Source organism: Ambystoma mexicanum, chromosome 6q, assembly GCF_040938575.1.
Source record: "Ambystoma mexicanum isolate Mex_15411 chromosome 6q, UKY_AmexF1_1, whole genome shotgun sequence".
Lineage (NCBI taxonomy): Eukaryota > Metazoa > Chordata > Amphibia > Caudata > Ambystomatidae > Ambystoma > Ambystoma mexicanum.
The window spans coordinates 1,301,645,702-1,301,658,113 of NC_090937.1; the positions used below are offsets into that span (position 1 = coordinate 1,301,645,702).

General features: G+C 47.5%; 1 protein-coding gene across 2 annotated transcripts in view; it reads right to left on the reverse strand.

Moving 5' to 3' along the window:
- Positions 1-12,412, reverse strand: part of NCAPG (non-SMC condensin I complex subunit G) — an 859,779-nt gene that overhangs the window by 795,728 nt on the left and 51,639 nt on the right. For both annotated transcript variants that reach the window (XM_069631905.1, XM_069631906.1), the window contains exon 3: positions 6,030-6,257. In XM_069631905.1, coding sequence (XP_069488006.1) covers positions 6,030-6,257 — 228 coding nt within the window. The remainder of the gene's footprint in view (positions 1-6,029; positions 6,258-12,412) is intronic.

Below are 12,412 nucleotides of genomic sequence, written 5' to 3' on the forward strand. Positions count from 1 at the left end.
GGGCTACCTCCTACTCCCACCTGCATGGGACACATCGCGGATATTGTATCTGTCTTTGGGGAGGGAGCAGTTCCCCCAGTTCCAGGATATCGACTATATGGGTATGACGCTATCTGGCCACGCACCCTTAAAGGCCACAATGTTTTGTGGGAGGAGGGTAAGTAGCATACCCAGCTGGCAGTTGCGGGCCGAGGCCCTGGTGTATGTTGCCTATGCAGAGGAATTTAGGAAGGCCATAATGGATTATTTTGAGCTGAATGAAGGCTCAGTGGGTGAATACAGGGTAGTGTGGGAGACATTCAAAGTCACAATCCGGGGTAAATGCTTCGCTACATCACACAGGTTCCGGTCGAGGTTACTAGCTACCCTGAAAGCAGAGGAGGAAAGGATCAGGAAAGTAGGAGAGATGGCGACGGGGTCACTGTGCGGGGCCGAGCTCTTATGGTCCAGGGTGAATTAGCGGAAGCCACGGCACCACCTGGGCAAGCATGACTTTCCACATTAGACAGCCAAAATCCATGGGTAGGGAGACTCGAGGCTGGGAAACTCCTGGCGTGGTTGCTCAAACAGAACAACGGCGGCACCCGATTACACACATTGAGGATGAGGCAGGGAACTTGGTTAAGACGCAAGAAGATGTTAACGCAGTCTTCCGGAAGTACTACAAACAGCTGTATGTGAGCGAGCGGAAGGTGCAGCGTATGGAGGACGTAATGGGACATGCCTCCCTCCCCCGGTTGAGGGAGGAGGTGGTGACAAAACTAGAGGAGCCCATATCGGAGGAGGAAGTTATGATGGCTATTGAGGCCCTGGGATAGGGGAAGAGACCTGGGGGCGATAGCATACCAGCTGAACTTTAAAAACTGTACGCTGACCAATTAGCCTCTATGAGGAGGCCTTCCAGGAGTGGCGGCTCCCCACATCCACGAGGGAAATTCCGGGAAGGATCCGCAGCAATGCTGATCCTATCATCCCATCTCGCTATTGAACACTGACACTAAGATATTGGGTAAGGTGCTGGCGTCCCGGCTCTTTAAGAAAGCCTCTCACCTGATCCACCAGGATCAATGCGGGTTTCAGTGGGGACGCAATACCACAATGAACCCCCGGCCGCTCCAATATGCCATTGAGGAGGACCAGGGGGGGACAAGGCAAAGCTAGCGGTCGTCTCCCTAGACGCAGTCAAAGCATTGGGACTGGCTCTTTCGGATACTTGAAAAAGAACAGCATGGGGACGAATATACAGCGATGGAGCCTCCTGTTACAATCTGAACCGACAGCCATGGTGAACACACTACAAGATGGGGGAAGAGGTTAGGAGGGGATAGACTGACAGTTAATGGGGGAGCCAAGGAAGCACCATTCAGGATTTCAGACACTATGGAGGGTGACGGGGGAAAACAGGGGATTCTTGCCTAACTGCAGTGGTCAGGCAAGCCTGGAAGAGGACCTAGGTCAAGTTACAGATGGGGTGGGGTATAGTCCTTGCATGCGTCCCCTCCCAGCCCCCCTCCCCCCCTCCCCCCCCCCCGAGAGCCAACTGCAAAGGTAGCAGAGTTCCTAGGGAACATAGGTGACGCCAGGTGCATTGCAGGAAAGTGCCTTACCCTGTGGGATCTTTTTCGAGGGAAGAACCCTGCTGCCCTTTAGCGTTTGGGCCGAGCGGTACCAGGTACCAACGGAGCAATTCCTCAACTAAGCCAGATGGACAGGCGCTTTATCAGTTCAATGGAGCATGATATCAGAGGAATGAACCTCCCGCCTCTCCCATCCTGCAGGCGATACTGGACACAGGGACTGAAGGGCATCCAATATTCTAAGCTATATACGGCACTGCAAGACAGTAGGACCCTCCCACACCATATGGTAAGGGACAAATGTGAACGCGACATAGGAGCTACGCTAGAGGACCCCGGTCTGGCTTAGGATATGTAGAAATGTGGGTAAGGTTTCCAGGAACGTCAGATTTGAACTAATCCAATTTAATATGTTACACAGGGTATAACTAACCCCCCAGAAATTGCACATGATAAACCCCAACCATCCGCACCACTGCCTGAGATGTGGGCAACACGCAGCAAGCTTCTGGCACATGGTCTAGGAATGCCTGGTAATGGCGGAATACTGACAAGGGGTAATAATTAAGATTAGTACAATGCCGAGTTGTCAGGTGGAATGTTCTCCTAAGGTGTCTGGTGGGGATGGTCCATGGGGGGGGTGGTACGGAGCCAAAGGAAAGGAGCCTTCCTGCTATTACTGGCCAAGCCCAGAGGCCCGCTCCCAACACAATGTGCGGTGGAAGCTGAACAGGGTTGGTGCAAGCACTGGAAAGGAAGGAGGGATCCAAAGGCAAAGGGTTGGCCTGGAACACCCTTTTACATGATTTATGGACCTCTCCTAACGATCGCCAACCGTGAAGAGTGGCAGCACCTGAACAAGGAGACTTGGGCCATTGCAGGGAGCATACATGTGAGAGGTGACCCGGTGGGAGGGGCTGTGGGGAGGACACTGGGCGGGGGAGTGGGGACCGATCCGAGGTGTGGGGGGGAGGGGCAAGAATGGCTGTTGATTGTCAGTTGGTCAACTGAAGGATTTGGGGAATCAGAGGGAGGGGGGACTCAGGTTGGGTGGTGGGGGGTTGTAATGTTCTCATACAATTAAAAATGATAATAAAAACATGTTTAAAAAAACATGTTAGTTTCATATCATTAACAAGATGGAAGTTAAAATTGAGAATTTTAAAATTGAGAATTAGGTTTAACAATTACGATTTTCTCCATTGAAAGAAAACCCGTATTGCACAAAAGTATTTTTCTGAGTTCCTGTGCTGGTGAATGTATCATCAAGATGCATTTATATGGTGTGTTCGCCAACACTGTGTAGGCGAAGGTTTTCCACAAATGTAATGCATTGTTTGAAACCAGACATATTTGCTGAACAACCGTTTTGTTTCTAGTGGGTTCTATTCATTTTCAAGTTTTGTCATATTTTGGTTGCCTATTGTATACGTTTTACACTAGTTTACATCCATTCAACCTTAACTTGGAGTCAATGTGGTCAGCGAGTCCTTGCTCAAGGGTGAGTGATTGTCATTACACCAATCACAGGGGTCACATTATCTTTCAAATCACAAGACTACAATTAAACCATTCGAAACCTGACTCTCTAGGAAGTACAAGCCCTCTTTAAAAACAAACAAAAATGAAACCGTTACATTTGTAATTGAAATAGCAAAACCTGTCGCTGTTGTGATAATCCAGATAGGTATTTAACTGAATGTAGCACTATATGCATGGTTTCTCTAACTTCTAAGCACTGTAATTATTATACTTCAGTCGATAAACAATTTACCAACCTCTGAAGGAAGTTAGCCGGTAAGATAGCTCAGAGGGTTGAGCGCTCACTGCTGCAATCTATGCATAATCTGCAGGTCACCGATTCGAATCCCGAATCGGCCAACTCAGCCTTTCATCCTTCAGAAGTTGTTAAATATGTACCAACTTTGGTTGGTTGATAATTGTTTGTAAATATGTTTCATGTACAGCGCATTGGCAAAAGCGCTATATAAATATAAAATCATTAACTCTGTTCAGCCAAAATTTGACCATGAGATTAGATATAGAATTTAGCATTTAGCCCTTACCTCTCTGTACTGTTGCATCACAACATTGGCATACCATTAGGTACTACTATTCCAGGAAATGAGGACTTTAAACATCAAAAGCCCAGTCTGCTATCGAACCTCAAAACATGCAGCACAATTCAGGTTTGCTTTATTGTGCAAGTGGCCAGGTGTTTGTAATATATGCAGAAGAGATCAAATGTCCTGACCTTAGAGAAATAACAAAAATGTGTATTCCAGAGGCTTATCCCCGTGTATCATATTACCATCCATTTCTGCAACATATTTAGGAAGTGAGCCAGCTGTAGAGTGACTGGGAATTGGTATAAAAACTGTTTTTCTAAGGCTGAATTCCTTCCAATTATAGTTTACTGAATTGATATTATGCAACGCTTTTCTGACTAGAGTTAGTGTACATATTTGGACTACTCGCCATCAATATCTTTGAGGATCTTGGACTGCAAAGGCAATTAATTGTTCCTGTTCTATGTGGGTCGTTTTCACACTGAGGAAATGGCGAGGCACATGCTGAGCATGTTCTTTACGACAGTAATTTGGTCTTCAGAGGCCTATGATGATGTTCCAGTTATATGCGAGTGTAGCTTGCACCGCTAGGACGAGACCCTTAATTTACCCCATCAGTATGGGGGTGCTTGTACTGCTCCATCCCATGCAGTTTCTTCTCCATGCAAGTGGTCCTTATACTGTTGTAACCCACAATGTATCTGTTCCAAGTGAGTTAATCTTGCATTGTTCAGACTCACAACGTTCCTGCTCTATACGAGGGAAGCAGTCTACTGAGATCCATGGTATACCATTTCTATATTCGGAGTGCCGTACGCACTACTGAAGGCTATGTTACACCTGTTTTATATGAGAGAAGCTTCTTCTGCGGAGACGCGTTCCTGATCTGTTCTCTGTGTGTGAATCTTCTGCCCTTGCTTTAACCTTTCACTGATCCCACTCCACCTGTTTTACATTATAAAGCTTGCATTGGGGTTTCCCCGATTTACCTTTTCTGTTTGTGTGGGGGATGCCTACACATTCCTACTGAAGCTATCCTGCCATATGTGATCGAAGTGTTCATGTGTACTGCTCTTGGACCCTCTCTTTACATGCAAAGGAAAACTCAAATTGTACAATATTCCCATTTCAGAATCTTATTGGGCTACTGATATGTGTAGAATGTCAAGTTTAAACATGCATGCAGCCTTAACTTGGAGTCAATGTGGTAAATGGTCGGCGGCAGCAGGACCCTTGCTTAGGGGTTACTGTCATAACAATCAAAGGGGCCGCAATCTTTAAGATAGTCAAGACTTTGAAACCGGACTCTCCAGCCACTGCAAGTTCTGCTACAAATCGAACATTAATAAAAATGAAATGATTTGAAAACAAAATCAAAACATGTCCCTGTGGTGGTCGAGAAAGGTAATAAACAGTTTTTATGTAGCGCTTCGTGCAATGTTCCTCCAACTTCTAAGCACTGCGATTATTATGTCAACCAATAGTCAGTATACCGATCTCTAGAGGATGAAGGGAAATGGAATTACCACCCCTTTTGCAACTATGCCGAATCAGGAGGTCCCAGAAAATGGGCACCAATTCCACCAGCGTTAGGCCCCGTTATCCCACATTAAAAGGTGTGAATTAAAGCATGTTGCTTCACTGGGTATAGCACTACCCTCTCTCTCTCAATCCCCCTCTTCTCTACCAGAAATGCAAAACATAAACCAATACTCTAACCAAATCAACCCTACCATAATTGAGCTTCACTGACTTCAGTTAGATGGCTTCATACTACTGTGCTGTAAAATTAATAAAGCTATGTTCACTATGAAGACAGCCTACATGGGTCTTGTTTTGCATCACATGGAGCCAGACCATGAACAATTATTAAATGCCTACATTGTAACAAAGAAAGGGCACACAATTCCACAATGTGAACACACCCACAAGACTGTGGCACAACCGAGCCAACACAACAAAGACTAACAAATTTCTATAGACGTTGGACCAAGTTGAAACCACTGGCAATCTGAAGTAAACTTGTATCTGGCAAATTGACACAATTGTACATGCCTAAATTATAGCTCGCACTACTTTCCTCATGGTTATCCTTCCCCCCTTTGACTATAGCACACTGCTACCCCTAAAGGTTTGGTCCATGCTTCACAAATAATCCCAAATGAATGAGTTTGCTTTTGTGCGTGTGCCACAAGCTGAGTAGCATGCAGATGAACATACTGTTTAATGTTTGCGGCCTGGTGAAGAGAATGTTGCATCCTCTTAAACCATTCCCAAATTCCCAAAACGTTATTGCTGTTGGGCACCATTTTCAGCCACATCAAGGGATGCTCTGCATCAGGTCGTCATTGGTCATCTTACATAGGAGCATAACTAAACCTACCTTAAGAAGAAAATTAAACAAATAATTCACTGGAGAATTTTCATCATCTTCATCATCATCATCGTCTTCTTCTGCATTGCCATCTTCTTTCTCTGGCTGGTGAAATGATGTGACAAACCGAGCTACAAAATCAATCACTCGTTCAACTGCTGGCTCACGCTTGTAGATTACTAATGGATACTTAAGAAAGTGCACAAATTCTTCATGAAAAATGGATTTGTCCTCAGTCTACAAAGAAAAACAAATGCCGCAATAAGGCAGTCAGCTTATGCAGAATGTACGTCAGTTAACTTACATAAATTCCCCAAATCCAGTGAAAATGCCCAGCTCACACACATTCTTGTATGTTAATCAGCCACACAGCACTACTACCAAAACAAAAACCGATATTGTAGCAACACATGTGCCACCTAACTTTCTTGTACCAGTGAGAACAACTAGCAACAATTGAATAAAAACTATGTGGCAAGGATGGGACTCCTAGTTCCGTGGCAACCTGCTACTATTATCAACATGTGTTAAACTGGTACCATCGCTCTGGGAAGAGATTGAGTGTAGGTGGTAGGGGGTAGTTGGTAGTGGGGGGATATTGGTAGGTTGTATACAGTGTGGTTAGGGAAGTTAAGGACTTTGTCTAGAGGGAGAAAGGAGAACATGGGAAGGCCAGCGAGCAGGCAGGAGCAGTATTCCAGTTTGCTGCACATAGGGGTATATGACATGCATTACTTACCGTAATAGCATTTCTGATGATTGTATCTGCTCAGATTCACATGCTGTGCATATAGTCAGACATCTAGTAGTAACCGCAGAGTATTGCATCTTGTATTTCGAGGATCAAAAGGGGACGTCGACGTGGGTGAGAAGTAGCAAGATGTCTATGTTCCTTCCATCCGAGCGGGGAGGAAGGGTGGGCGCATGTAAATCGAAGCAGATATAATCATCAGAAATGCTATTACGCTAAGAAATGCATGTCTTCTGATGCTTGTGAATCTTCTTGGAATCACATGCAGTGCATAGACTAGCAAGCAGTACCCAGAGTTGGTGGTGGGATGTGAGAAGGAACAGTAGTGAAAAGATTTCTAGGTATTGCTTGTCCCACCCGAGAATCAGACCCAGAGTGAGTTTCTAAGCAATAGTGTTTTGTAAAGGTGTTTACAGAACTCCAGATTGCTGCATTGCAAATGGACTCGAGAGGAACATTAGCAATTAATGCTATGGAAGCCCCAGTGCCTCAAGTAGAGTGTGCGCTAGGCTTGAAGGGCAGATCCCTCTTGTCAAGAGTGTAGCAGAGTGTGATGCAAGTGATAATCCACCTAGAGATGGCCGATTTAGAGACAGGATCCCCTTCTCTACCAGCCGCCATGGAACGAAAAACTGGTTCGTCTTCCTTAGTGGTTAATTCTTTCCAGATAGTACATGACTGCCCTGAGCACATCTAGTGTGTGTAGGCTTCTTTCGGCCACATTAGCGGGGTTCTGGAAGAATGTTGTTAGTTCTATTGACTGGTTCACATGGAACTTTGAAATAAATTCTGGGCGCAGACTGAGGGCGAGTGCGCAGAACCGCCTTAGCTCTGTGAATCATGACAAAAGGGTCTACAATTAAAAGGGCCTGTAGTTCACCGACTCTCCTTATTGAAGTGACTGATAGTAAGAAGGCGGTCTTGCAAGTAAGTGCTTTGAGACTTGCACTGAGCATAGGTTCAAAGGGAGACCCCATAAATCTGATTAATAGCACATTTAGGTCCTATCCAGGAGCCTGGTTAGAAATTGGGGGGGGGGGGGGAATTCATTAATTTACCCCTTACAGGAAAGCATTAATAACTGGGATCTTCCACCACAACACCTTCTGTTGGGACGTGGTATAGGCTGAGAGTGCAGCTAAGTGAACCATCAGGGAATGAAAAACTAGAGGCAAGACTAGTGGGTGAATCAGGTACAATACAATGCGAGTAGGAGAGCAGTCAATGGGATTGATGCTCTTGGAATTGCACCAGATGACGAATCGTTTCCATTTATTGGAGTAGCAACGTCTGGTGTTAGGCTTCCTTGCTTCCCCAAGCATATCCATGCATCTCTGAGGAAATTTGAGATGCCCAAACTATGATCTCAGGAGCCAGGCCGCTAAGTTGAGAGTTTGCGGGTATGGATGAAGTGTTTCCCCCTTTCCCGAGACAGCATGTTGTATATGGGCAAGGCAGTTTCAACAGAGGAGAGGGAGACATCACGATAATATGGGAGAACCAGGGTTGGCATGCCCACATCAGAGCCACCAATATCATGGTGACTGGTTTCTGGTGCATCTTGTGCACCATCTTGTGGAGTAGGGGAGTCGGGGGAGGGAAAGAGAAGCGTAAACAAATTTCCCTGACCATGTTATCCAGAGACCGTTCCCCTTGGATCGGTTCTGAGGGTACCTGGAGAAGTAATCTGGGCATTGCGAGTTCTCGAGAGTCGTGAACAATTAGATCTCTGGGAAGCCCCATTCTGCAAAAACGTCTTTGTGTCGTCACCATTCGTACTCTAAGGGCAGTAGGAAGTCTCTGCTGAGCACAGCTGCCAGAAGATGAGTTCCCCTCAACAGGAATATCTTGTGTTTGAGAGCCCATTTCCAAATGTTCTGTGACAGTTCCGGACAGCCCTAGGGAGCGAGTGTCTCCTTGCTTGTTGAGGTAGTACATGGCTGTGGTGCTGTCCGTCTTTCCCTGCAACTGAGTCTGAAAGGCCTTCAGCGTTTTGAACACTGCTAGCAGCTCCAATAGGTCCATGTGGTTGGAGGCTACTACTGGGGACCAAACGCTGTGCGCTGTCTATTGAAGGAGGTGAGCCCCGCCACCCCGTGAGAGTTGCGTCCGTCGTGAGAGTGGCTTCCACTGCGGGGGTGGTGAAGGATTCCCCCTTCAAAAGGTTTTCCTTCGACCACCGCTACAGAAAGAATGAGGACTGCCGAGACAACCACTAGATCCTCCCATTGTCCGATGGCCTGACACCACTGGCTGTTGAGCCACTCTTGCATGGGGCGCATGCGTGAGGAACCAAGTAAATGCAGGATGCCATCATCCCCAACAGTCGCATGGCCTTGCGTACCGTCACCTCTCAACTGGCTACATACCGACATCTGAAACAGCATGTTTTGAACCCTCTCGTTGGAGGGGAAAACGAGGCCGTCTTCTGTCTGAATTAGAGCCCCCAGAAACTGCTTGACTTGGCTGGGGTCTAGGCTGGATCTCTTCTCTTTTATGGAGAATCCCAGACTGAATAAGAGGTCGAACGTCTTGAGTGTTCGACAGACATGTTCCATAGGAGTCCCCTGTCATGAGCCAGTCGTCGAGGGAAGTATAAACTGGAATGGATTGCCTGCGCAGGTGTGCTGCTGCAACTGCCAGTACCTTTGTAAATACTGTTGGGGTTGAGACAATACCAATAGTGTTTGTCCTCCATCATGAACCTTAAGTATTTCCTGTGTGCCGGCAACACTGAAATATGAAAGTATGCATCTTTCTTGTCCAATGTTGCCATGTAATCCCCCTGTGTCAGTAGGGGAATTACCTTTTGCAGCGTTACCATACAAAACCTTTGGGGTTTGACAAATTTGTTCGCTGGGCGCAAGTCTAGCACAGGGCGCATAGTCAGATCCTTTTTGGGTACAAGTACGTACACTGAATAAATACCCTAATTTACCTGTAGAACGAGGACAACTTTGATTGCGCCCTTTTCCTGTAGGATCTAGACCTCTTGCAGCAGGATCTGAGGTGTTCTGGTGTTAGACGCCTGGACTTTGAAGGTCTGAATCGAGGTGGCCGGTTGAACTCTATGCAATAACCTTGGGTGACGGTCTTGAGCCCCCACTGATCTGTGGTAATCCCCCTCCCATGAGTGTAGGAATGATGTTGTACGTCTCCCGACCGGGGAGGCATAGGAGGGGACCCGGATTTGAGAATCATTTCTGACTCGAGGCCAGGGAGCCTCTGGTGGGTGGCATTGCGACCCCTTCCGTCCCACTGCGTTGCCCTCTGGGTGGATATTGATTACCGGCGGCAGACCCTTGTCCCGAGGACCAATTGTTACCCTAGCCATATTGGTTAGGACTGGGAACAAGAATAGGACTGCCCTTGAAAGGAGCAGAAAAAAAACACTCAGGCCCCCCCTGTTGAAAGGGTCTTTGAGGGATTTGATTCCAAGTTTTCAAAGCCTTGTCTTCTTTCTTGCCTGTTTCCAGTGCCTCATCAACAGCCTTGCCAAACAGGGAGTCTTCCACCGGTTTGTTGATTAACGAAGCTTGCGTCTTCGGTTTGAACCCAGAGTTCTTTAACTAGGCATGACATTTCAAAAGGGTACCCTGGGCTAAAGTCCTTCCTGCTGTCTCAGCAGCATCTAAGGTGTTTATGATGAGATTATGGTTTACTTGTTCACCCTCCGATTTTAAGCAGGCGAGAACGCACTGGTTCGGGGACCTCTTGTAGGCCCTCCTGCAGCAGGTTCCATTGGAAATCAGAATAGCTAGCCAACAGCGGGATGTTGTTGGCTATCAGGGTGGAATATGCTGCCGCAGTAGTGACTCTCTTCCCAAGAGCATACAATTGTTTACATTCTCGGCGGTACCTCGCCTGTGGACAAGGGACCCCTGCCCTTTTCCTTGTCGTGACCACAAGAGAATCTCGGGCGGCATGACCCCTGATAGAGGGGGGTCAGAAGGGGCAGGCGAAAGCTTTTCCAACCGTGGGTTTACAGCCCTGGTTTGTGAAGGTGTTAAGGAAGCCTTTGATGAAATTAAGTAAACGGATAGCCTGGCTGGCAGGGAGCTTCTCCTTTAAAATGTGCTCCACGAAATCTGAATACAGCACCGCCTCTTGCGTGGCTATCTGGAAGTGTTCGGCAGCTTTTTTCAGAATGGCGTTAAACGCCATCTGGTCATCTACAGGTGATGCCTGACGCAGAGGTCGGGACGGGGGGGGTCCATACATATGGCATCAGGGTCCGGGTAGGGGACAGCAAAGGCGGGTCATCCACTGGCGGGTCATCCCCCCAATCCTGGGTCAGATCAGTGGGATCCTCAAAGGGATCATCTTCCTGTAAATAAGGGTCAAGAGGAATCTCTTCTTGATCTGTAAGGCCAAAGACCTCATGAGAAGTGGGAAAGATGGTTTTGGGAATTTGGTCACTGCAGGATAAAGGTCCTCTTCACTAAGCCTTTTAGGAGTGAATCTCTCCGAGAAGTCCACAAATTTAGCCAGCCTGTCCATACAACCTTTTTCCCTGGTCCATGGCGATAAACCAGAGGGGTCCAGAGGGGGGGGGAAAAGGCCTCCTCCTGGGGATTTTACTGCCTAGAAAGTCAACATTTGTCAAGGAGAGTCCTAGATAAGGACTGGGGACTCAGAATAACCCTCCCGTCCTTCTGGGCATTTTTATATGCGTCTTCCGGCGTGTTTTTAGAACGGTCCCTTGTTTGCTGTCCGCCGAAATGATCTTAGCCAGACTCTCGATGTTCGGCGTTAACGGAAGGTGTTTAGACTGTAGCGCCGTGGCTTCGATGGAAACAGAGCTTTAAACGTCGGCGCGCTCTTAGGAGTCGTCTGGAAGGCCTTGTGAGTTTTGGTGCTGGCACCCTTACTTGCAAAATGCCCGAATGCATGCCGCTGACGCGGTTGCCGAGCCTGCGAATCCAAAGCCTTGGGCCACTTTGACTGATCCACCGAGGTGGTACCGGGGATAGTGTGTTTGTCTCTAAAAGGTCTCGTGTGCGTACCTGTCGCCGGGGTGTACATTCCCGATAGCAGGGCTATCGTCGTGCCTGGTGGAGCCGGGGACGGACGTTGTGGAGCGCCAGCGCTCCGATGTGAGGTCAATGGCATCCGTATTGTAGCCATGGCCGTCGCTTAGGTCCTCCTCACTACTCGGCCTGCGACACGGCGTAGGCCGCCCACCGTTTCACTCAACATTCCTTGATCATCTTAGGACGCAGGAGCCGACAGTCCCGACAGGATGCCTCGTGATTGAGGGGGGAGACACTTATTGCACCGCTGGTGCTTGTCTTTCAGGGGTATTTTCCCTTACAGGAAGGGCAAAATTTCAATGGTGCCCTGTCCATAGCTCAGGTGTGTTAAAGCAATGGCAAAACCAAAAGGGGAGAAGGAAAGACATTCTTGAAAAGAATATTAACCCCCAGACCCCACTCTCCCTACTGTATAGGCTAGCCTGAAGGCAGCACCAGCACCGACCGCAGGACCAGCCGTCGAAGTCTGTTCTTTTACCGTCTTTGGTGGTTAGGAAGTAATTGAAGAGGGGAAGAATAATATAGAAACGATAACAATTTTGCAATAAGCTCTGCATAAGGCGCCCAGCTAGCTGGTTGGAGAGAAAAAAATAAATCTGGAGGTACCT